The sequence below is a fragment of the Papaver somniferum genome, unplaced genomic scaffold, assembly GCF_003573695.1.
Source record: "Papaver somniferum cultivar HN1 unplaced genomic scaffold, ASM357369v1 unplaced-scaffold_118, whole genome shotgun sequence".
Taxonomy (NCBI): Eukaryota; Viridiplantae; Streptophyta; class Magnoliopsida; order Ranunculales; family Papaveraceae; genus Papaver; species Papaver somniferum.
In genome coordinates this window covers 1,312,639-1,335,483 of record NW_020620825.1, presented here as the reverse complement: position 1 = coordinate 1,335,483, position 22,845 = coordinate 1,312,639, and the positions used below count along the sequence as shown (strand labels likewise).

The 22,845-nt window shown below is 35.0% G+C and overlaps 2 protein-coding genes and 1 long non-coding RNA gene across 5 annotated transcripts; 1 reads left to right on the top strand and 2 right to left on the bottom strand.

Annotated features, from left to right (window-relative positions):
* Positions 1–5,662: 5,662 nt before the first annotated feature.
* On the top strand, positions 5,663–7,429 carry LOC113330740 (probable DEAD-box ATP-dependent RNA helicase 48). The gene has a single exon (XM_026577577.1). The coding sequence runs from the start codon at positions 5,873–5,875 to the stop codon at positions 6,953–6,955; it is 1,083 nt and encodes a 360-aa protein (XP_026433362.1). The 5' UTR covers positions 5,663–5,872; the 3' UTR covers positions 6,956–7,429.
* Positions 7,430–9,944: 2,515 nt separating this feature from the next.
* Positions 9,945–11,224, bottom strand: LOC113330343 (transcription repressor OFP7-like). Its single transcript, XM_026577156.1, has one exon. The coding sequence runs from the start codon at positions 11,097–11,099 to the stop codon at positions 9,960–9,962; it is 1,140 nt and encodes a 379-aa protein (XP_026432941.1). The 5' UTR covers positions 11,100–11,224; the 3' UTR covers positions 9,945–9,959.
* A 4,455-nt stretch (positions 11,225–15,679) lies between these two features.
* Positions 15,680–21,518, bottom strand: LOC113330358. 3 transcript variants are annotated; one of them, XR_003350197.1, is made up of 12 exons: positions 21,255–21,518; positions 19,635–19,796; positions 19,205–19,446; positions 17,785–17,859; positions 17,615–17,682; positions 17,418–17,489; positions 17,236–17,325; positions 16,955–17,136; positions 16,614–16,704; positions 16,298–16,511; positions 16,061–16,163; positions 15,680–15,946 (listed from the first exon to the last, which is right to left on the bottom strand). It is a non-coding gene; the product is annotated as an uncharacterized LOC113330358 (long non-coding RNA). The 3 variants fall into 3 exon arrangements; XR_003350196.1 differs by having other exon boundaries at positions 15,682–15,946; positions 16,446–16,511; XR_003350198.1 differs by lacking the exons at positions 15,680–15,946; positions 16,061–16,163; positions 16,298–16,511; ... (4 more) ...; positions 17,615–17,682; positions 17,785–17,859 and adding an exon at positions 17,866–18,219.
* Positions 21,519–22,845: the final 1,327 nt, after the last annotated feature.

Sequence of the window (22,845 nt, the reverse complement as noted above, 5' to 3'; positions counted from 1 at the left end):
GTCTCAGAACTACTATTTTATAACTTTTGACTCTTTTAATCACACTTTGAGCTTTGAATTAATATGTTGAGTGTGTGATTGATATGAATAGCTAAACCCCAATACTGGGATGATGGAGGAAACCATTCTTTATGCATGAGTAATTTTATTTAATTCTTTTATGACTATTTGCACTATTATGAATGGAATTATGATTTTTATTGATTATTTGTGATTTTGTCTGATGATGTATACTTAATCCATGAGATTCTTGATGCATCATGCTTATGATTTACATATAATACTTACAAAATCTATTTTTGGCAAAGTAAGAGTCGATATTTGTTATCAATATAAGCTTTAATTGTCTAGAATTAATAATTGAATCGCATGAGTATAAGAATTGGTGAAATCCTGAGTCCCAGTATCTCTTGATCCTGTGACAATTTTGTATATATTTTTGTTTTTAAATCTATTCAAGTCCGAGCATCGAATCCGTATTTACCGCAATCGAAGTACTACAACACATATGGTGAAGCCGAAGAGTGTTTCTGTTGATTATGACAGTTGTCTGTTCATTGCTTCCTCGATATTTTTTAGTGGTTATAAAAGTTGTGTTGGTTTTGGTTTATGTGGGTGTTGGGTGGTTGGTGTAGTAAGGTGATGATTTTCCATGACCGCAAAGGAAAAAAAATAGCGGTTAACTGTTTCTGAGGATGTCATGCACAGAGGGAAAAGGTTGGTTGGTGTGATATACATACGTGCTAATAAAGAATAAGTTCGCACAATAGGTCAAAGTCTTTCGTAGTGACAAAAACTAAAAATCAGGAGTTAGTGTTGTAGTTTATTCCTGTTGATTCATTTGATTTATTGTCTCAATTGTTAAATTTAACTTTCTGGTATAAACTCCCTTATGTTTGTCCTCAACATTTTCTTGAAGTTTATTTGGTTATATCTGTTGGTAGCAGCTAATATAGTGTACTCTTTAAGCTTCGTTTTTAGTATCCCTTACTCAAGTTTTTATTGGTTGATCAACTATAAGTATTTAATAGTCTTAACTTCCTGTAGACAAGGTCTTTTTTTTCCCTTGTGTACTAGTTGAGCTTGGCCGAATCAGTTTTTCTCCTCCTATTTCAGTATACTCGAATTGCCCAACTTACTCTATGCTTTTAGGATGTTTTTCCTCTGGCATGATACGAAGTTATTATATTGGAATATACAAGGGATATGACCCTCTATTACAAAGGACCACCTTAATTACTTGTGCCAATACCATTATCCAGACATTATTTTTTTATCAGAAACTAAAGCCTCCCTACATAACATGGAATCATTCTTCAAAAAATCTCAATTTCATGATTGGTTTATATTTGCTTCAACGGGAAAAGCGAAGGGTTTAGTGATCGCCTGGTATAACAATATCAATATAAACTGAATCTCGTCTAATTTAAATAGGTGACACTTAGTACTACCACAAATAATATTGATATTTTTATGACATGTGTTTATGGAGCTATAGAAGATGAAAACAATATAGCAATGGAATTATATTGCGAAATTAGGGCAACAAGTGAACCTCCCATGGATTCTTATTGGAAATCTTAATTTTATCTTTAACCAAGTTGAAAATCAAGGCGGGAACAAGTTGAGTTCAAGTAGCAAGTCATTCATCCAGCATACACTTAGATTTCAAGATGCGGGATACGAGGGAAACCCTTTCATTTGGTCTAATAATCATAAAGGTGATGCGAACATTTGTGAGAGAATTAACCGAGCCTTTCTATCCTACAAGTGGATTCAAAACTTCATATACTCCAAAGTAAGCCATCTAACCAGATCTGGTTCTGAGCACTCACCGATACCTTTTGATACCAACCTAGAAGTTAAAAAAACTCCAGAAACCTTTTAGATGCATTATGTCTTAGAGTACTCATCCAAACTTTTTCCAGTGTAGTGGCGGAGTTTTGGAAATTTCATTTAAAAAATTCAGAGGATAAGAATTTAGCCGCAACGCTTCAACTTCTTTCTTCAGACCTAACCCGCTGGAGTTCAGAAGTTTTTGGTAATATTCACAAGAATATTAGGAGTCTAAACAATAAAATTGAGAACTTACATAAATGACAAAATTACTCAGGTAATTTAGACCGAATAAAAAACTTACAAGTTGAGCTTGAAAAATTGTACAGAATTAGAAACGATTTCTACCACTAAATCTCAGGGGATAAATTTTTCAAGGAATATGACTAAAACACAGAATATTTTCATGCGGAGGCTTCCAATAGGAAAATAATTAATGCAATTCACTCCCTTCGCGAACCCTCCTGTCTATGGATCTCAGATAGAGACCAGTTAAACTATCTACTAATCAACCAGTTCACTCAGATAAGAGCTTCCCAAGTTCAAAATTATGGTATAAACTTATCATCTCTCATTGAACCTTATATCTCGAATTCAAAAAATTCTTATTTAACCAAAGTTCCAACTAAAGAAAAAATATGGCAAATGCTGTCAAATATGAATTCCTGGGTAACCCCGGGACCGGATAGTTTCTAACCGGGCATTTTTAAGTCCAACTGGGAAATCCTTGGTCCTGAAATAACTGCTACTATTCAGGATTTCTTGTCTTCCGGGAGTTTAAATCCATATTTCAACACTACTTTCATAACCCTCATTCCTGAATTAGTTACTCCCCAAACCCCAACGGATTCTAGAGACCTATTAGCTTAAGTAACACCATATACAAACTTATTTCAAAAATTATGGTAAATAAGATAAAACCTCTTCTAAATAAGATAATTTCACCGAATCGATTTGCTTTTCTTCCATGGAGACTAATAACGGACAATATAATCATTTCCCATGACCTCATTCACTCTATGAAAATTTCTAAAGCTAAGAAATGATACATAGCCCTAAAATTAGATCTCTCAAAAGCTTTTGATAGACTAGAATGACCTTAAACAAGCCCTAATCTCCTTTGGTTTTAGTAATTCATGGGTTAACCTCTCTACAACTTCTTCTCAATCCTTCTAAACTGCTCGCTAGACCCGAATCTCTACTTCGAGTGGAATCAGGCAAGGGGACCCGCTCTCTCCATACTTATTCCTTATATGTATGGAAGTTTTATCCATACTCCTTAACAAGGCAATTTCTGATAAAATAATTTCAGGCATTAGAATAAATAAGAACGCTTTGAATATTTCACATCTATTCTTTGTCGATGATTGCTTCCTTTTTACTAGAGCAGATCTAGGAGAGGCTAAAAATCTTCTTGATATTCTATCTAATTTTGTGAACATTACAGGACAAATGGTTAATTAACCTGCAAAAGTCTGGGATCTACTTTTGTCCTAGAATTCATACAAAACACGGTAAAATTATAGCGAAAATTCTAAAGGACTCTCTTATGAAAAAAAAAAGATAAATATCTCGGTACCCTATTATTTTCTGATAAAAACGAAAAAGAAAATTTTGAACCCCTTCTTCAAAAATATTATTCCGTTTTGCAAGGCTGGAAATCGAAACTTCTATCCCAGGAAAGACGCGTAGCCCCGATCTAGTTAATACTTTAATCCTTCCCAACTTACCAAATACAATGTCTTGCCCTCCCCAAGACCATTTTGGACCAACTTGACCGAATTCAGTGGGATTTTTGGTGGAACAAAGACATATCAAAGGTAAAGGGGGATATATTATTTCATGTAAAAGAGTTTTTAAACCAAAATCAAAAGGAGGTCTAGGAATTATATTCCCATCAATTTAATATAGCTTTTATAGCAAAATTAGCAAGTAGACTAGTTTTAGAAAAAGACCAATTATGGGTCAAACTGATGGAAGCAAAATATTTTCCTGACGATAAACCATTTGATTCTACGAGATCTTCGAATTTATCTTGGATTTAGACTAGTATCCAAAAAGGTTTAAACTAAATAAAGGATAATTTCGTTTGGCAAATAAAAATGGGGCATCTACAAGGATTGGCAAGATAAGTGGATTCCCAATACTGATTCCGTACCAACTGTAATAGAATATAGAAGAACCAATTCCGCAAAGGGTTCAAGAGTTAATAATAACAGAGAGAACATGAGACACTGCCAAGATCGAATATTTTTTTAGCCCGCAAATAAAAGAGAAATATTAGCAATAACGCCATATAAAAAAAAATTCAGATGGAAACATCATCCTTCAAGACTTTTTGCAGTGAAGAATATTTATAACTTCTTGGCGGATGAGAATCAAGAAAATGCAGAAATCCCAAATTTTCCTTGGATTTTCTTTTGAGAATTACCGGTTCTCTTGAGAATAAAGCTCTTCATGTGGAAATTAGTCCAAAAAGATCTACATACTTTAAGCAGGCTAGTAGCCCATACCCCAGACATATCATCAGAGTATCCTATGTGTAACCTTCAAGCTCAAGAAACGAAATTTTACTTATTTCGGCAATGCCCTTTCGCGAAATCAATTTGGTTTTCTATTTCCCTAGACTCGATCAATGCTCAATTATCGTCAGATTCAACAAGCGATTGGGTTATGAATTGGATTTCTTCAAAGGTACTAGTTTATATTTGGACAAAATTGCAACAACTTTATGGTACATTTGGTAATATAGATGTTGAGTAGTTTTCGAAGAAATTACTCCGGACTCAAAGATTTTGGAGGAGCAAATAAGGAAATTTTTAAACTCTTCTTCCCAAAAGGATCAGAACATAATAGTTGAACAAAATAAAAGCATTTCTAATTTGCCCACCTGGTCGACAATAGAATATGACTGGATAATATTTGTGCACGCATCTTTCAAAGATGAAATCTTATCTATGGGTTATGCCTTTATCCTATTTTTGGTAGATCATTCATGCATATTGCAGCAGGTTCGGACAAAGCGAATTCGGCTTTACAAGCTGAAGCTACATCTTTACTTATGGCAAGTTAATGGCTACGGAAAAATATTTTTTCTAGTGTAACTATTGTAACAGAATACTATTAAAGGAAATATGGAGATTCTGTAACAACTCGCGACATTGTCAATAAAGGAAATATGGAGATTCTGTGGAAGGTAGAGAATACTATTAAAGAGACAGTTACTATCCTTAAAAAGCTTCCACAGGCTGTGTCCAATTCATCATTAGAGATCATAACTCGGCAACGGATTCCATGGCAAAAGAGGCACGCATCAAAAATCTCCAACACATGTCGACTCACTTAGATCAAAGAGTTCAAAAAAATAGTATACAGTGTAATATGTTCAATAAGCAAGAAATTGCTAATATGTTATACTATATCTCTTGATTAATATATCTAACATTTCCATCAAAAAAAATAAAAAATAATTATAAAAAATAAAAAATAAATAAAAATCATAATACAAATAAAGTTAATGCAAAAAGTTCTAAAAAAATTAAATAGAATTACCACAATCACCAAAATGGCTTCCTCCATTGTGCTAGTGTTGGTCTTTTTCTTTTTTTCTTTTTTTTTTTGATGGAGCCAGTGTTGAAGTTTAACTCCTCATATTAGAAACACTTTTAAAATAATTTTTCATAGCTCATACGGTGTATCCGCAGAGAAAAGAAGAAAAATAATAAGGGCGGCCCATATGTATTTGTTAGCTGGGAAAAACATATGGAGATATTCACAGATATAAATATTTGCAGCAGAAGACGTAAGGTATACTTGACCTCTAAAAGATAAAACCCTCTGAAAAATCTGAACCATTCAATCAATATCTTCGATAACCTCAGGGTTTATAGAATTTCCCTTGAACTCCTTCCTTTCGTTAACGATGGAACTATTCCGAATGTCATCGTTTCATCTGGGTTTTAATTAATTCAATCTGATTCTGACATTTTTTTCAATAATTTCATTCATTACTTGAAGAAATCGGAAAGCAACAGCGATGACTATCCAAATGTCTGCAAGTATACCTACTCAATCCCAAAACTTGTCATCAATTAGAACGTTAACATGTCTAAATCAGATGAATTTCCTTACAAATTTTTCACAACTTTCATTAAACAAAATCGCCACAAATCCACTAAGAACATCAATTATTCGTATGGGAGGAGGTCCAAGAACATTTCCAGGCGGAGTATCAAAATGGCAATGGAAAAGAATGCAACAAAAGAAAGCAAAACAATTACTTAAAGCTAGACTATGTAGAGAAAAACAAATTTACGAAATGCGGAAAAGGGCAGAACTTAGAGCTGCAGTGTCTGAATTAGAAAAGCCATGGGAAATTGTTGAAAAGGCACCAGCATTATTTTCAGTTAGAGCTGATGAACAATTGAAAGTTTTAGCTGATAGGTTTCAAAGACCTGGTGGATATGATTTATGGTCTGATAACGATGGGCCTCAATTGTTTCAGCATGGCGGTGATGATTTTCCTTCTGCGAGGTTTTTTCCTAAAGGAGTTGTTCATAGTATTAAACCTTATGAAAGTATTAGAAGTGAAGAAAATTCTGATGGTTTTAAGGGTTTTAAGGAATTCACTTTGCCTAACGGGAAAAGAGGTAAAGGGTCTAGGAGATTTCGTTCTAGAGGTAGAAGCGAGTCGGAGAGTGAAGGGGGAGAAGATGGTGAACTGGAATTAAGTATCAGCAGCGATAGTAACGCAGGGAAGAGGCCTAGTTCAGAGAATTCTGGTTTAATGGGTAGGCGGGAAGAGGGTAGTAGTATTGGTGGGAGGGGGATGTCCAGGGAGTTTAATTTGGGTAGAGCGAAAGAGGGTTCTTCCCGAGGAAGCTCGAGGAGAAAAGGGAGTAGAGGAAATCTTGGTTCACAGGTTCCATACGGGTTGAAATCAGATAATGAAGAGAAAAATGAGTTTCCTTTCATGGGCAGAGGAAGAGGCAGGGGCCGAGGTCGAGGTCCAGGAAGAGGTGGCAGTGATAATGAGCGTCCATATGATACAAGGAAAGGTTTATCGAAACCCAGTGATCTTAGTGGAGAAATTTATGACATGAGTTTGAAACAGGATTGAAGGTACGAATTGTAGTAATATGGTAGGGGACAAATGGTAGAGTTACATTTGGAGTTGACTCATGCAATCATGCTAGATGGACACAGTTATAAAGCAATACATCTATAATACTATGTTAGGATTGTAGATATACGGGCGATGGAAGATACAGGTTCAGAGGGGAGTTTCATGGGCTGATTCTGAAGTGCCAATTAGGTAACGGGTCTCGAACTTTAACATTGGTTAGTAACTATATATAGCTTTTAATGGTTCTATATGTTTGGCTTTTCAACACATGTTTACATGATTGTGAAGTGCGTACTGTTTATTTAGGGAATCCCTTTGTGGACAACTTGTAATACTCTTTGTATAGCTGAGTTTGGTTCAGCTAAACTTGTTACGACGCTCAGTAAACCTTATTGCTGCTGACCAAACAAGGGCCATGTAAATGGGTTTTATGCTTATTTACAAGGAGACCGGGAATCTTTTACTGAAGTCTTGAGCCTTTACATTTTTTTTGATTTTCCTGGGATAGTTTGTCTTCAGTTTCAAAACCGTCTATAGACTTCTGTTAGTTAAACATTTGATACATCTGAATATCTGGTGGTGACATATGGAAACCTTTCAAACCAATTGTCAAAAAAATTGATACATAGTTGGGCATGTCTTTTTTTGCTTAGATAAGTACTGAAACATGACATCTTTGGTCAGTACAATTGGATTTAAGCACAATGTAAGCTGTAGGAGTGAAACTTGTATTGAACTTGTGTTCCTGCAGCAGATTTTAAAAAAAAAAGGGAACTTGTATTGTTCTTTGTCATTTTTTCTTTTTGTAAAGAAAAGATAAATTTATGATATGGATAAAGGTTTACAAAGTTTCAGTTGATCCAGAGATATATTCTCGAGTTAAAACATCTAAAGTATAGAAGAAAGTAGTTCTACAGTCTACACCATCCGGATTCAGAAGAGTTCTGTAGGCTATAATTTTACTAGTGCATCTGTAGCTTGATTTGCTTGTCTCTGAATCATATTGGAACCGTCGGAACCACTAGATAGTCACTAAATGGTTATTAATAACAAGTAGAAATTTATTAAAGTAGGAGGCAAAAGACCACTATTAGGGGTCTTGTTTAATAGTTACTTATGCTTCTTCAATAGATCTGGGACGACATATTCTGCCACTTGCACCTCTACAAACATATGTGCCACAAAGTTGGCTAGAACTCGGGACCTATCCATGAGTCGTCAAAATTGACTATAAGTAGGTTAGAGCAGGGAGATGGGTCTGTGTTCGGAACAATTAGAGTTCGACCATGGTGGCCATATGTGTGCTCATTTGGGTTTTGATGAAATGCAGAATAGATGCGGACATAGGTAAGGAAGGTGTATGATTATTTGGAGAAAATTATATGAGATGCCGGAATCAACTGTAAAACAGTACCGAAGAAACATGGTTTGATTGGTGAATGACAGACTCCTAGGCAAGCCGGAAGTAAACGCAGGAATTGGTTCAGGAGGCAAGTTACACTCTGTTTTTGTGCAAAAAACAAATGATCTTCAGATCATCATTATGGCAATAATGGCATAGCATCAAGTGGAATGGGGATTTTGATAAAGTACAGGTGTAAAAGAATGTTAGTCATAAAAACAAAGAAAAGTGAAAGAGATTAACTTGATCAACTGAAACGTGAAAGAAAATAGTTTTACTGCATTGAAACCGTATCTCATGGTTTATATGAGAAACAGTGAGAGTAGCAAAGAATCTCTGTTTTAGAGGAACTCATGTCAATTTTTTTACTTCATTTGAGGAAATTTGGGTATCCCTAGAAGGATAGTATAAAAGATCTCTCCTAAATAGGCTAACAGAGAGAGAGAGAGAGAGATATGGGCGCGTGATGTTACCCTGCCTGGTAAAAGAAAAGTGATAACAGAGAAGGCTATTGACACCAATCCATTTCTAGTTAAAATTCATTTTTTAACACTATATATATGCTCAGGGTTTTCTACTTTTCCTACTCGTCTTGTTTATCCACTCCTAAAGCAAAGCTCAAAAAAGAGTATTACTGCTACAATTTCTACAGTGTAGCACTGCACTACAATACAGATAGTGAGATCCCGTGAACTAGTAGTTATAGTTAGGATAAGAAAAAGAAATGAGCTGTTCAGACTTAGAGACGTGCCCTAAACTCTCACAACAGGACAGTGTCCAATGCCCCTTGCTCAACTAAAAAGTTATTTCCTGGATTTCGACTTCAATGACACCTAAGGCTGCTACGTATCATATGGCGGGATTCCATGTGAATGCAAATTTTAGCTAGGCATTTTAGTTGGGAAAAACCTATTGGTAGTCCAAATTTCATAGTCTAATTGTGGACCAATGAAATCTAACTATCCAACAAAATTGTACACGTTCCCACTAGCACCTTAAAACCCCACCCCTATCAGATCCCGTGGAAGAGAGGTAGACCAAATAATGGTCCGCGCCTAGGAAGGTCGAGTTGGTTGTGAGTTGTGACACATCCATACTCACAGACAGTTATTATTTGTTTTGACTCATCACCTGATTGACATCCAATGACCCCATCTTTTAAAAGCAATACTGCAATATGACAGACCTACTTCCCAACAAAGAGAGTCTCTCTTCCTTGCAGTTTTGACTAAACAGTTTACATGAAACCCCAACCGTCTGATCATCATCATCTAATCAAACTGTATCAAATCAAATGGTGTGTATACCATCACCTAATACCACCTGTTTGAACCGTGGCTGGCTCCAATTCTATGCATGTTCGTCACTCAAAGATACTCTGTGTTGATGCAGGCATCCACTTCAGCGAGTGTAAACTGCAGTGGAAGTACTGAATGCTGTATCTCCAAACATGCTTCCGTGTATGTATTAAGTAAGTAATAACCTCCCTCACCATCACAAAATATGAACATGAACCAATAAGAAAAACAATGTTAAGATAAGGACTTGCTGAAAATGAAATTAACACAATATTTCCTTTAGATATTAACTAACCAATTACAATGAGGATGAAGAGCAGAACAGGAACTCCCAAATTTCAGAAAAAGCTCGAATAATGATAGGATGGTGGTGTTTAGAGTTAAGTGAAAGCAGACAATGTAAAAGCTGTTCTAAATCTTTACTTTCAAACATTTGCTTCTCTAATATCATTTCCATCATTGATTTTCTAAAATCTTGATATGGATCCTCAGATTTCTTCACTACTGCGAAACTTTCCTTTACTTTCCCTTCTGCTTTACAAGTACTATTTGAGGATGACCTCATTAGTCTCTGAAATGCTGATAATCTAGCTGGTGATGATTCGGTCCCTGTTGACGAAGACGACGAATACAATATTACTCCTCTCTTGTTATGATTATAACGTTTCACATTTTGATCTCTCGCAGCATGAGTAGCAGTACTCTTCTTCTTCTTTGTTTTCTTCACGTTTGATCTTTTGATTGATGAACTGTCGTCATTAAGGGGTGATTCACGAATTGTTTTTAAATGGGTTTCGAAAAAATCTGATGAATATGAAACCTGGGCTTCATTTTCTTGATCTTCTTCTTCTTCACTGCTAAACCAACCACTGTCACCTGATGATGTACTTACCCTACTCCTAATTTTGTTTTTCTTACTTCTTTTCTTCGTCTTCTTTATTTTGGTAAATAATGGTGAAGCTTGATTGTTATTACATAAATCCTCTTCTTCTTCTTCGTCGTCCTCTTCAGAGTCGTAATGGTGACTGTATATTTTACGACGAGGAGTAGTATCGTCATTAATTTTATCAATGACATGCCATTTCGTATCTATCTTCCATCTAAATTCGTCTCCTTCTTCTTCATTTGTATTGCTTGATTTTGATCTGCAATTACATCCAACAGATAATATAGCTGACGAAACTTGTTGTTTGAGAGATGGTTGCTGCCGATGATGATGAGGTTTCAATGGTAGTGGTGAAAGAGTACAAGTTGCAAAACCTGGGAAATCATTGACATTGTCGTGATCAATGGTGTTGGACTTAGGACGCCTTAGCAAAGGAAGATGGAGTAATAAAGGAAGTGGATTTTCAGGTAATTTCGATGGGTCTTTTGATTTGCAAGATTGAAAGATTGGCAGTACGACTTTTGACAGCCGTAGCTTGAAATGTTTTCCCATCCTTCCGACTATGAAATCTGATCAGGTCTGAAGAAGAGTTGGAGTTGGCGTTTAGGAATTTATAAATGATGGAAAAACAGGTGCGTGATGGAATTACTTTAGTCGTTTTGCTGGGAATATCGTTGATTTTGTTTTGCTCGTATGGATTTTAGCGGAGAGATGACAGTACAGAATGAAGCCGGCAGGGTGCCTGGAGCTAGCTAGCGGAGCTAGAAGAGACCAGTGAGTGAGTGAGTGAGTGAGTGTGAGAGTGATAGAGAGATTCTTTCTAAAATTTGATCTTTTTCAATACATTGACAAGAGAAGATTGGTCTTTAGGCCTGCAAATGACAGTCAAATTTTCTAAAAAGAATTCTATAATATCTAGTAGTACTAGTACAACCACAAGAGGAGGAGGATATGTAGGAAAGTGATCAAGTTGACAACTACCCTGCACGGCACGTAACAACATTTAAATACGTTTTCTTCTTTCTCCTCACCAAATTTTGTCTCTTGCCTATTTTGTTTTCTTTTTTTTCTTCCGAACACACGATTACTTTTGGGAATGGGAAAACCAGGCTACGGCCTTGTTCATGGGTGATCTATAATACGAGGCCCTTAATTAAAAGAAGTTTAAATCTAGATCCCAAATTATAAAAGATGTTGATATCTTTGTGCATGTTGTCAAGCTCATAATTAAATAAAATTTAAATCTAGGCCCAAAATTATTAAAGTACAGTGTGAATGTGTAAACAGAAGTTACACATGCATATGGCATGTGTATCCAGAAGTTACACATTTCTTATGACATGTGTAATGCAAAGTTACACTTGTATATATATATGTGGACTCACACGTATGGCAAGAAACGGTTACACATGTGTATCTACAAGTTACACATGTGTATGCCATGTGTAACTTTTTATTACACATGATATATGTATGTGTATCTACAAGTTACTCATTAGTTATATATCAAAACTACACATACGGAAAATACATGTATTACTTTAATTTTTATTTACAGTAATTCGTCCGTTTATCCATTACAGTAATTGGTTGTTATTGAACGCAACAAACGAATTAAAACACGAGATATGCAAAGCGAAATCCTAGAAATAATCCACTATATCATATAATTTAAATGTTTCCTTCCTTTTTTGTCTTTCTCGATTCCAATATACTTGCACATCTGTAAACAAAAATGCACATCCATGGGATTATGTTGGATGGACAAAAAATAAAGAAACAAAATTATAGAAATAATTGCAAGGAAAAATTATAGAACAAAGAACATATAAAAGACACATGATAACTAATATTAGCATGTGTGGTTAGGAGTTACACATGCATCTGTCTAGTGTAACTAGAAATTAAATATGTATCTGTCTATTTTAATTGACAGTTACACATGCATATGAGTTAAATACCTATCATGTGTAACAAGGAGTTACACAAGCATCTAACTAGTGTAACTAGAAGTTACACATGCATCTGTCTAGTGTAAGGAGAAGTTACACATGCATATGGAATGTGTAACTAGGAGTTACATATACATATGACATGTGTACTCAGCAATTACTAAGTCTAATTGTGTATCTCTAACAAAAAAATCCACCAGAGCATCAAACTAACATGGTTCAAATACCTTAGTGTTTATAATTCAAAGTTTATATGTTTGGATATATATATAAACTAATGTGCGGATGTAATAATGTAAAGAAATGTCTAAGAATCTAATGTCTTACACCTAACCCGTAAGCAACAATAGCACTACAAAACTTGTGTCGTAGACAGTTGATCGACCAATCATAAATTGAACATAGCTAGTGCCTCTAAGGAACATTACATAAGGATATTTCAATATTATCCATTAGATGATCTGGTAGTTTCCTAAATGTATGATCCATTAGAGGAACATCACTGGTGTCAACCTCCATGAATCAAATTAAAGTATTTTTCTACTTTTCAGTGAAAATTAAGAATCAAAACAAGAAACTGCAAGGAACAACCACTGTGAAACTCATCAAACAAACACGATGATGAAGACAAATTGTAAGACAGATCAATACCTGAAAGCTTTCTCCTCTTTACCTGCAACATTGTTATCTCCTCTTTACCTATTAACTGCAATCATTAATTAAAAAACTCAGCTACAGCTTTCTTCTCTTTACTTGCAACATTGCTTCCAATCCACCTTAGCACCACCACATTTCCATTTATAACTCACACAAACATATCCATTCACATCCAATGCTAGCCTACATTTACATCTCAGTCACCAACATAGTTCAGGCATATATGCAACTAATAAACTGAATTACGTATCATTTCGGGTTTACTCAAAATTTTACACATATAATTAGCATATGTAACTAGCAGTTACACATTCAATTAGCATGTGTAACTCGCAGTTACACATATAATTGGCATGTGTAACTAGTAGCTACATATGCAATTAGCTTACGTACCCGTAAAGTATGAAGGCAGTCAAACTTCAATTTCCATAGCATACATCTGCATCTGCCACCTTCTCCCTCTCTTCAATTAATTAGTGCAGTCCAAGCATTGAATTTTAATGATCTGGACTTAACTATGCTCCACAGTTGCTTTTCTGCGGTAGAAACTGAAACGTTACACATAATAAAATCATTAAACTACAGTATCCTCACTGCAAGATATCATTTTTCCTTGTCTAATGCATATGTAATAGTTATATTTTCTTATTTCATGTCATACAAGTTTCACAGAAACCTAGATATGAACTTCCAACCGAATGTACTTGCAGGAAGCTATGGGACTGAACAAAGGATTATTGAAAGAATAGAAATCTCAGGCAATGAAAAAGAAAGTGAGAAACCTACCAGAATCAGCCTCCAACGGTTGCTCGCTAATAGCCTCTCCATATGCATGTTGAACGTTTCCATTCGCATCGTGATTAGTTATTCCATTGTCGTTTACAGAAGAATCATAAACTTCATCTTGCAAGTTTTCTTGGGTAATATATGTGGTTTTACCAGCATGTGTAACTAGCAGTTACACATCCATATAGCTTGTGCAACCAGTGGTTACAGATCCATATAGCTTGTGTAACTCTAGTTACACATCCATATAACTACTGAAATACATTTACAAAAACAGTGAAATTCTGAGTTGTAACTTTCATACCATCTGGATGAGGCTCAACAATCCTTAGAATAAACTTAATATGAAACCCTCCATAGTTCCTGGAGCATAGAAATCACACACAACCCCAGCTCAGCAAGACCACAGACAAAGCAAAACAACTAAGCATTTTAAGGTTTAACATCAAACTTTATATAACAAATATAAATCAAAACACACCGATCAAATTATTGCCTCTTCTTTTCAAAGATATAATTACCATCCATAACTGTAAACTTGGAACCTGAATTATGTATATTTCAGCATACTATGAAGCCACATCTGTCATATCTTGATTTAAGAGCTTTGTTTTTTATCAGAATATTTTCCTATCATGATTACCTAATGTATAATAAAACAGAAACATAAGTGTAAAAGCGTACTTGAAAAAAGGTTGGCATTTGAAAAGTATTATCAAATCCTTCTTAAACCAACACGACAAGTAACTCCTGTATCAATGATGACAATGGGTACTTACTAATAAGTCAAATTAAAAACAGCCAAGTTTTGCCGGAGAGACAAGATTTTATCATCTTCCACACAATGTATTCACATGTTAGTATGACTAATTACCTTCAAAACTAGAAGAGTGTAAGTGAAAAAGCGGGGGTCTAACAACCTCACCCAATATTTCGCTTAGCAATCTGTATGGACAAACTCTAATATACTTTTAAGAGAATCAACTAGACAGTCAAACTCAATCTTAATAAAAAAAGTATATCAAAGAGTTATATCTCAATTTCTCGATTCAATCCTCACTCAAACAAATAGAAAACTGCGAGCCTGATTGAACGGTACCAAAGTCCAATGTTCAAGGATCAATCAATTTCAATCAACAACCAAAGGTTGGATTTACCAGTTGATCGATTCAACGCACAACCTGTGATATTTCAATTATATAACAAAATATAATGCGGAAAAGAAATAACACAAACACCGGAAGTTTTGTTGACGAGGAAACCGCAAATGCATAAAAACCTCGGGACCTAGTCCAGATTGAACACACACTGTATTAAGCCGCTACAGACACTAGCCTACTACAAACTAACTTCGGTCTGGACTATAGTTGAACCCCAATCAATCTCACACTGATCCACGGTACAGTTGCGCTCCTTGTGCAACGGCTAACGTTGGTAAAATGGCGTTGCGCATTCGCGTACGATGGTATCCGTTGCACAAATTAATTTCTACAACGTTTATAAATGTTGCACACTCGATGGTGCAACGGTATATTTTAATCATTTGTGCAACGATTATATTTATAAAATAACACTTTTGTGGGTCCCATTTTTATTTTCTCTCAACACTTTATTTATTTGGTTGCGGTTACATCAGTTGCTCATTTCAGGTGATTTGTGCAACGGATAAATTTCCTACATTTATATCGTTGCAAAACAATTTTCAGGTTGAATTTTTTATACTGCCGACACAAATTCTGGCAGATTTCTGCTCCTGAATCACAATCGATCAAGAACAATTACTGATCAACACAATCCATCAAGAACAATTCATACATCAACAGAGTAGCTAGATAAACGAACCATGAACCCATACAATATTAAACAACTTACGGAAAATCCGAAATGTTATAGACACAAGTATCTGAATTTGAAACCATGAAAACCCTAACCTTCTATTCTTACATTCTGAGAAGTATTTTCCATTCCAAACACTACCACAGTTGGAGGAACATTAACTCAATCCTGCAGAGTACAAGACAGAATTAGAATCCAATTCTGAACTCAAAGAAGCTACCATATACTGAAGTATGTATGGACAATTTTGGGAAAGAACAGGTGAAAGAATATTTGCTATACCTGTAGAGTCAATGTGATCGAGTAAAATTCCCGGGTAGAATGCTATACTGCAAGAACAACCCAAGCCTGCTGAAGCTCCACTACTAAATTCTTCGATGAATAGCTGCAGGCAGATGACAACACTTGATCATATTATACAAAAAAAAAATGTACAGATAAACTGATCCTCTTTCAAAGAATTTCATTTGCTCTCACCGAAATTATATTAGACATACCACATCACAAAAATCACCATACCTACTTATAATACCATAGTAGAAAAGATGACAAGTATCTTGGGGTTTATATTGTTCAACACCAGCACCTCTTAATGCACTTCCAAGCTATTGTACAGTCCATCTGGCCATAATTGACGTGGTTACTAAAAAGAGAGTAAATAATATACCTTGGGGGTGCACACAAAAGCATATTCACATAGCTTGCCACTTTTCATATCATTCAACTCCGCCACCTGCCAAATTATAAAATAGTAGTAGTAAGCAATCGAAATCCTTAACGTAAATTCCTAGCTGATCTCAACCAACAACAAAAAAAAATTGAAGCTTGTGTCAACCTTTTTATCTACCACAAATGGTGTCGCAGGCGGGCACTACCCATCTCGATATTACTCCCATCTTTTCATCTTCTTCTTCATAAATTCACTTCTGTATACAAGTTATTTATACTAATCAAAAATCAGAAGACCAACATCACAATAGACTAGCATAAGAAATGTATATATGACTTGTACATTCCTTTAGAAAAAATGCAGACAATTGTCCTAGTTCAAGAAAATCCTTGATTTAGTATCATGAATTTCCATTCTTTTTGTCGAAGGATAAATAACTCTTCCAGCCTACTCGTTAAGTTGCAGTTCACAAGAGAAAGATAAGGACATGTAACTATTTGACATACTTAGTTGTTATATCCCAAGTTTTTCCCGGCTAAGTCCTTCTACATCTGTTAGCAGACGCATCATCTCTGGACGCAAGAGTAAGATGAGTATCATTCAGTTGTACTGCCACTTTGTTAGGAAAGTCAACCCAATTCCATGAGCCCTTCTCATCTCTCATTTTCATGAATCAGGTAATAATATCCTGTAAATAAACTTTTCAGTGAGGAATCAACCAATATCATCACAAATGACATGCGTGGAGTTCAGTATATAAACTAATTCACTGTGTGACTCATAGTACCTTCAATGATGATGAGCCTCTAATTACTAGAGCTGCATACTTGATATTTCATGGAGCTGGGGATGCTTTTGATTTTAATATTTTACCCACCTGTATACATTACATATCAAACAAAAAAGCCATTAACACATATTCAAATGTGTACAATTTATCAAAATCAAATACACCAGATATATTATCACCTGTTTTATCCATAATTTTTGAAATCCATGGACAATTGTCACAGAACTGATATGCGAACAAGAAAAGAAGAACTGGGGACAAAAAAAAAGATGCATTATAAAGCAATGAAACAACGCCCTGAATGACTCCAAATTCGACAAAAATATAAACTTGAGTACTCAAATGTTTTCATGTCTTGAGATCAGAAGAAAACTACCTGTAGGTATAGAAATAAGTCGATAGAATACCTCCACTTGCTTTCCAGTTCTTAGTAGAACAACTGCCCTGCACATGGATAGAAAGCAGCTTCTAACCATTAGATTGAGTCTAAACTACAGCTTAAGAAAAAAAAGTTGAAATTCAGATTGAAAGAAGAGAGTGACAAACCTGGGAGATCACCACAAGCTGTTTGTCTTCTAGTTGATGTGATGATGTATCTCTCGAAGAGATGGACATGTTGTACTGCAAATAGAAATATGAAGTATTAGTAAAGTCACAGTAAGGAGAAATATTCAGATCCAATAAAAATCAAACTACAAAGAGCAGAAAGCAACATAATCAATAAAAATCTGCTTTCTAAGCAACATAATCAACAGAATCAATAAAGATTCCCCAGTTAAAAAAAGCAAACATACATTCTGACACAATAACAAAGATACAATTACGACAGAATCAACATTTAACTACTGCGTGTTACTAGCAAAGATTCATCTTGAAATATCGACTGGAATTCTCCGAATTCGGGCTTCAATAAGTCATCTGCTAGTCTAGCGATCTTCCTTGGAGATTGAATTACAACAGACCATTCAGGGTCCTTCAAATCTGTCGAATAAAACACTTGTTAAGCCTCAAACCTCTTAGCTTTTAAATCATGCCTAACTTGTTCAAACTTCTTAGCTTTTGACAAACACGACAAGGACAGGGATAGTAAATTGCTTAGTTACCAGGAACGTGAGAAGTGGTCATGAATCTCACTGAGAACCGTGATATTGTGCTCCTCACTGAGATTCGTGATGGGAGCGTGCTCCTAGGCTAGCATGAGAGAAACGCGCTCCCAATGAGTGAAAAACTTTTCACCTCTTTTTAGTTTGTAATAAGTAAGCATATCTGATATCTAGTTTCATATTTGTTAGTATCTTCGTATCTTTATCTAGAATATCATGTATCTATCTCATATGTGTTCTAGGTTACCTATTTTATAGGCATGTAATATCTGTATTACTTATCTAGTTTAGTGTTTATCTTATCAAGAAAATAGGTCAATGTATATCTTATGTGATCAACCTTATTACATAGGCTCACAGTTTTAAATTTACATTAACCTTATTTACTACTTCGATCATAATGTAGGAAAGTATGAAGAAAATCTAAGTAATTTAACCTTATTTACTACTTCGATCATAATGTAGGAAAGTATGAAGAAAATCTAAGTGTCAGTATATGTTTTTGTGTTCTTTATTGTTTATGAAATTGGAAAAGTGGTAGTATAACTAATCACTAATGTATTTATGAAATCTAATCTACGCTCCCAAAACGCTCCTCGAATTTCATTTTTGACAATTTTACGATTTTCGAATCCGTTCTCGATTTCGTTCCCGACCGCGCTTCTTCTCCTGGTAACTAAGGTAAATTGAATCTCTGAGTCTGTTCTTATAGGCAAATGCAATAAAAGCATCTACTCCTGTTCTAAATGCATGACTAAACATATCTTCTAACATCCAACTTTTTCCAGACATTCTACAACACTAACAAAACCAGATTATAATATACACTGAAAAATTACAGAATTTTAGAAAACCTAACAAACCTCTACATGCGATTAACAGCCGCGCTCAATACGTTGGTACCTTATAGGTATACAGCCAACAAAAAGAAAAGTAAGAAGTTGAACATCCAATACAAAAGAAACAAAAAGCATACAACATTTTGAGCGACTAGGACAAAAAGAAACAATGTATTCAAATTTCTGTAGTAAACAAATCTCTATGTAAGATGAATATCCAACAAGCTCAATATGTTAACACCTTCGGGTACAAAAAGCCAACAACCCTGCATCAATACACAGACACCATACTTCAGAATTTTGTTGCTTCACACCAACATAGACAGCAATAATAACTATACCCATGTATCTTCAAACATGCTTAAAATCGGATTAATCGGTCATAACTGCTAAAATAATAAGATTCAGTGAAAGCAGTTGAGTAAGAAAAAGAAATATGTTATAATTGGTTCACCTTTCGTGCTGATAGGAATGCCTGTCTTTTCCGATGATGGAACATGATTGGAAGACTTGACTGCTCCAGATCTTCTCAATCCAAGTGAGTGGTTCTTAAGTTTAGGCCTCTTAAAGATCTCTTTCGGCAACTCTGTCACAAACTCATGCTCCAACTCACATCCTACATAAGTAAAGGAAACATTATTAATAACACGAAAATGTATATACAAAATTGGGGTTGCACTATTCCAAAGAAGTAAATCAAACTCAGTTATCGGACAAACCATGAAATAGATGAAAACAGTTCAAAGCAAGTGTTAGTATTTTTCATAGGCTACAGGGATACGTGCAACTGATATACTACATAGATATGCTTTCCTTAAGGTGCTGCTTCTGTCAGTGCCTTAGAATTGAAACAAAAAATAGACTGTCTGGAGCAATATTAACATATAACTTTGAGTACTGAGAGATGTATTTACATGCAATTAGGGTACTCCCACAATAACCTTATTAACCAACTACATACAGGAAGTCAGGAAGAGCTATAAAAGAAGATCAATTTAAAATTCATTTCACAATTGGTTTCAGAATTTATAGCTAGCCTGCAAGTTTCTCATTTGACTATTTCAAAACACCAGTCTTGTAGCTTTTGCCTTTTTCTAGATACGCTACACTGGAAAACTCATACAAGTGCATACAACTAGAGTTTTAAGACTAGAGATAGACATCAAACTCAACGCAAACCAATAGGAAAAGATTCCTTTTTTTCTGAAAACATTCTAAAGAATGAAAACTTCCACCTCCTAAGTTCCCATCTTGTTGAACAAGCAAATAGAGTTTCAGCTAAAGTATCTCAAGTAAAAGCAAAACTGGCAATTCACCAATAGCACATCAAACATATTATACTGTCTAGAACCTCGGGACTCAGACTAAGTGACTATTTAAATCTGATTACACTACATAATCAGTACAAGAGTAAATTCAAAGAACATATAAGAACATAACAAACCGATCTGGTTATAAGGCTAAACCAAGATGCGAATATATCAAATTTGTTGAAAGCAGAACTGCCAGGAGTGCAGGATAGTTGAAACTGACATAGCTCATAACGCATCAAGTGAACTGGATACTTAATACCATGTTGAAATCCTCATTCAAAGAGATATGTTGATCAAGGAAAAGTCTTCAATCTAGTTCAATACCAAACATGCATAAAATCAGGCCAAAACAGTTCTAAACAACCTAATAAGAATCTGAAACAAGACTTCTAATTCAAATTAGCTAACTTTCTGTAGAACCCAACTTTCATGATGATTTATAGATTCCGGGAATGCATAAATCCAAAATCTATCAAATTCTAACTCCTTACACATCTCAGTAATTAGGTAATTATGAACTCAACTTCAACTGAAACCCTATGTCTTACAAATACAAATTAGGGAGATTATGTAGAAGTAAGAGTTGTAGAATCACTTAATAAGTCATCTTATTTGAATCAATCATCCGAAACAAAAGTATTTAAGGTAGAAATCATACCTTCATTATCAAAACAAGAACACCCAAAATCTCCTTTTCAAAAACCCTAACTCTATCAAATGATTTCAGATGAAAATAAAATTAACCACAAACTAGTTTATACCTGATGATAATCCAATAAACTGCTGTTGAATCTGAGGTTGAATGATTTGATTTTAGATTTCAGAGAACAATTAGGTTTGGAAATTTTTTTATAGATTGTAGATCGACATTCTTGAAGATGGGTTTTGATTAGATTATAAGATTTATTGAATTGAGGGTTTGAAGTTCAAGAGAAACCTTAAATCTAAGCAGTTTTGGTGAAGAAGAAGAGAAAAAAGAGAAAAGTGTTTCTCTTCTCTCTGACTTAGGTTTTCACGAAATGAAATGAAAATAGAAAGAGAGAGGGAGAGATGTGAAATAAATAACGATAGTTATAATTTTTTTTCTCTGCAAAAAAAAATCACTAATTTACAGTTTGTAATTAATCATTATACAAAGCTTTTGTTTGGTAACCTAGCAACAAGCTGGGCTCCAACACCTTTTTGAATAGCAACGCCTAATCTATGAAAAATAAAGCTACCAAAACCACTACTAGCGTCGTTACTAACTAAACAATTCTTCAGGCGCTTGAAAAAACACAAAGTATCCTCACCCAACTCTCCTAGAGTAGAGAAAGCCAAAACACTCAATCCATGGCCATGTGAAATACACTTGTCCAAGTATTTAGAGTGTTTACGTGAAACCGCATTAGATATAGCTTTCCCTGGGACGAAAGAGCGAATTCCATCACCTGCGAAGGGCGAAACACCAGTGACATCCATACAAACATCCTTTCCGTCTTCCCAGTTAAGCACAAAAATATCAGCAGGTTTCAGCTCTTTGTCATCATTCTGAAAATAAGAATAAAATGTGTCTGTTTTTTTTTTTTAGATCTTCATTGAGTGTGCTTAGGTGATGAAATTAGAGTGAAAAAATGGGGGGAAAGTTTTATTAATTTTAAATTGGGAGGGAGAATGAATTGGGTGATAGATTGAGAGAGAAAACTGGGGGAACCAGTTTTAATCGTTTTTAAAAAAGTTTAAGAAAAGAAAAATTCAGAAAATTAATAACAATAAAAGAACTACTAAAAGCCCATAAAAAAACTTATATCACAATACCAAGCTATGCGTTGAGAATACGTTACACCACTAGTTAATTTTAATAAATGAAATACAAGAATTTTGTGCAACGGATAAACTGGTGCGCAACGGATATTAACGTTGTTAAATGTACAATGCTAATATCCATTGTGCACCTCCGTAAATTAAGTGTTGCTAAAACTAGGATATGGTGTAGGGTCAATGGAGTCTTCAAGTCGTTAACCTACAGGGTCTCGAGAGAAACCTAAGGTTAAAGGAGAATCGACTCTAACTTATATAACTAGTATCACAGGAGGTGTGGGGATTAGGTTTCCCAGTTGCTAGAGTTCTCCTTTATATGGTCTTCAAATCAGGATTTGCAATCTAAGTTACCTTGGTAACAAAGCGTTCAATATTCACCGTTAGATGAAAGCTGATTAGATTCAAGCTAATATCTTTCAACCGTTAGATTAAACTTAGCTTGTTATGCACAAATGAAATGTAACTTCATTTAGGTTTGAGTAACCGTACCTAAACGTGTACACCTAATTGGTTCAACAATAGTTAACCAATGGTTAGCCATATGAGCACTTT

Coding starts and splice junctions, on each gene's coding strand:
- LOC113330740 (XM_026577577.1), top strand. CDS start 5,873: ATGACTATCCAAATGTCTGCAAGTATACCTACTCAATCCCAAAACTTG.
- LOC113330343 (XM_026577156.1), bottom strand. CDS start 11,099: ATGGGAAAACATTTCAAGCTACGGCTGTCAAAAGTCGTACTGCCAATC.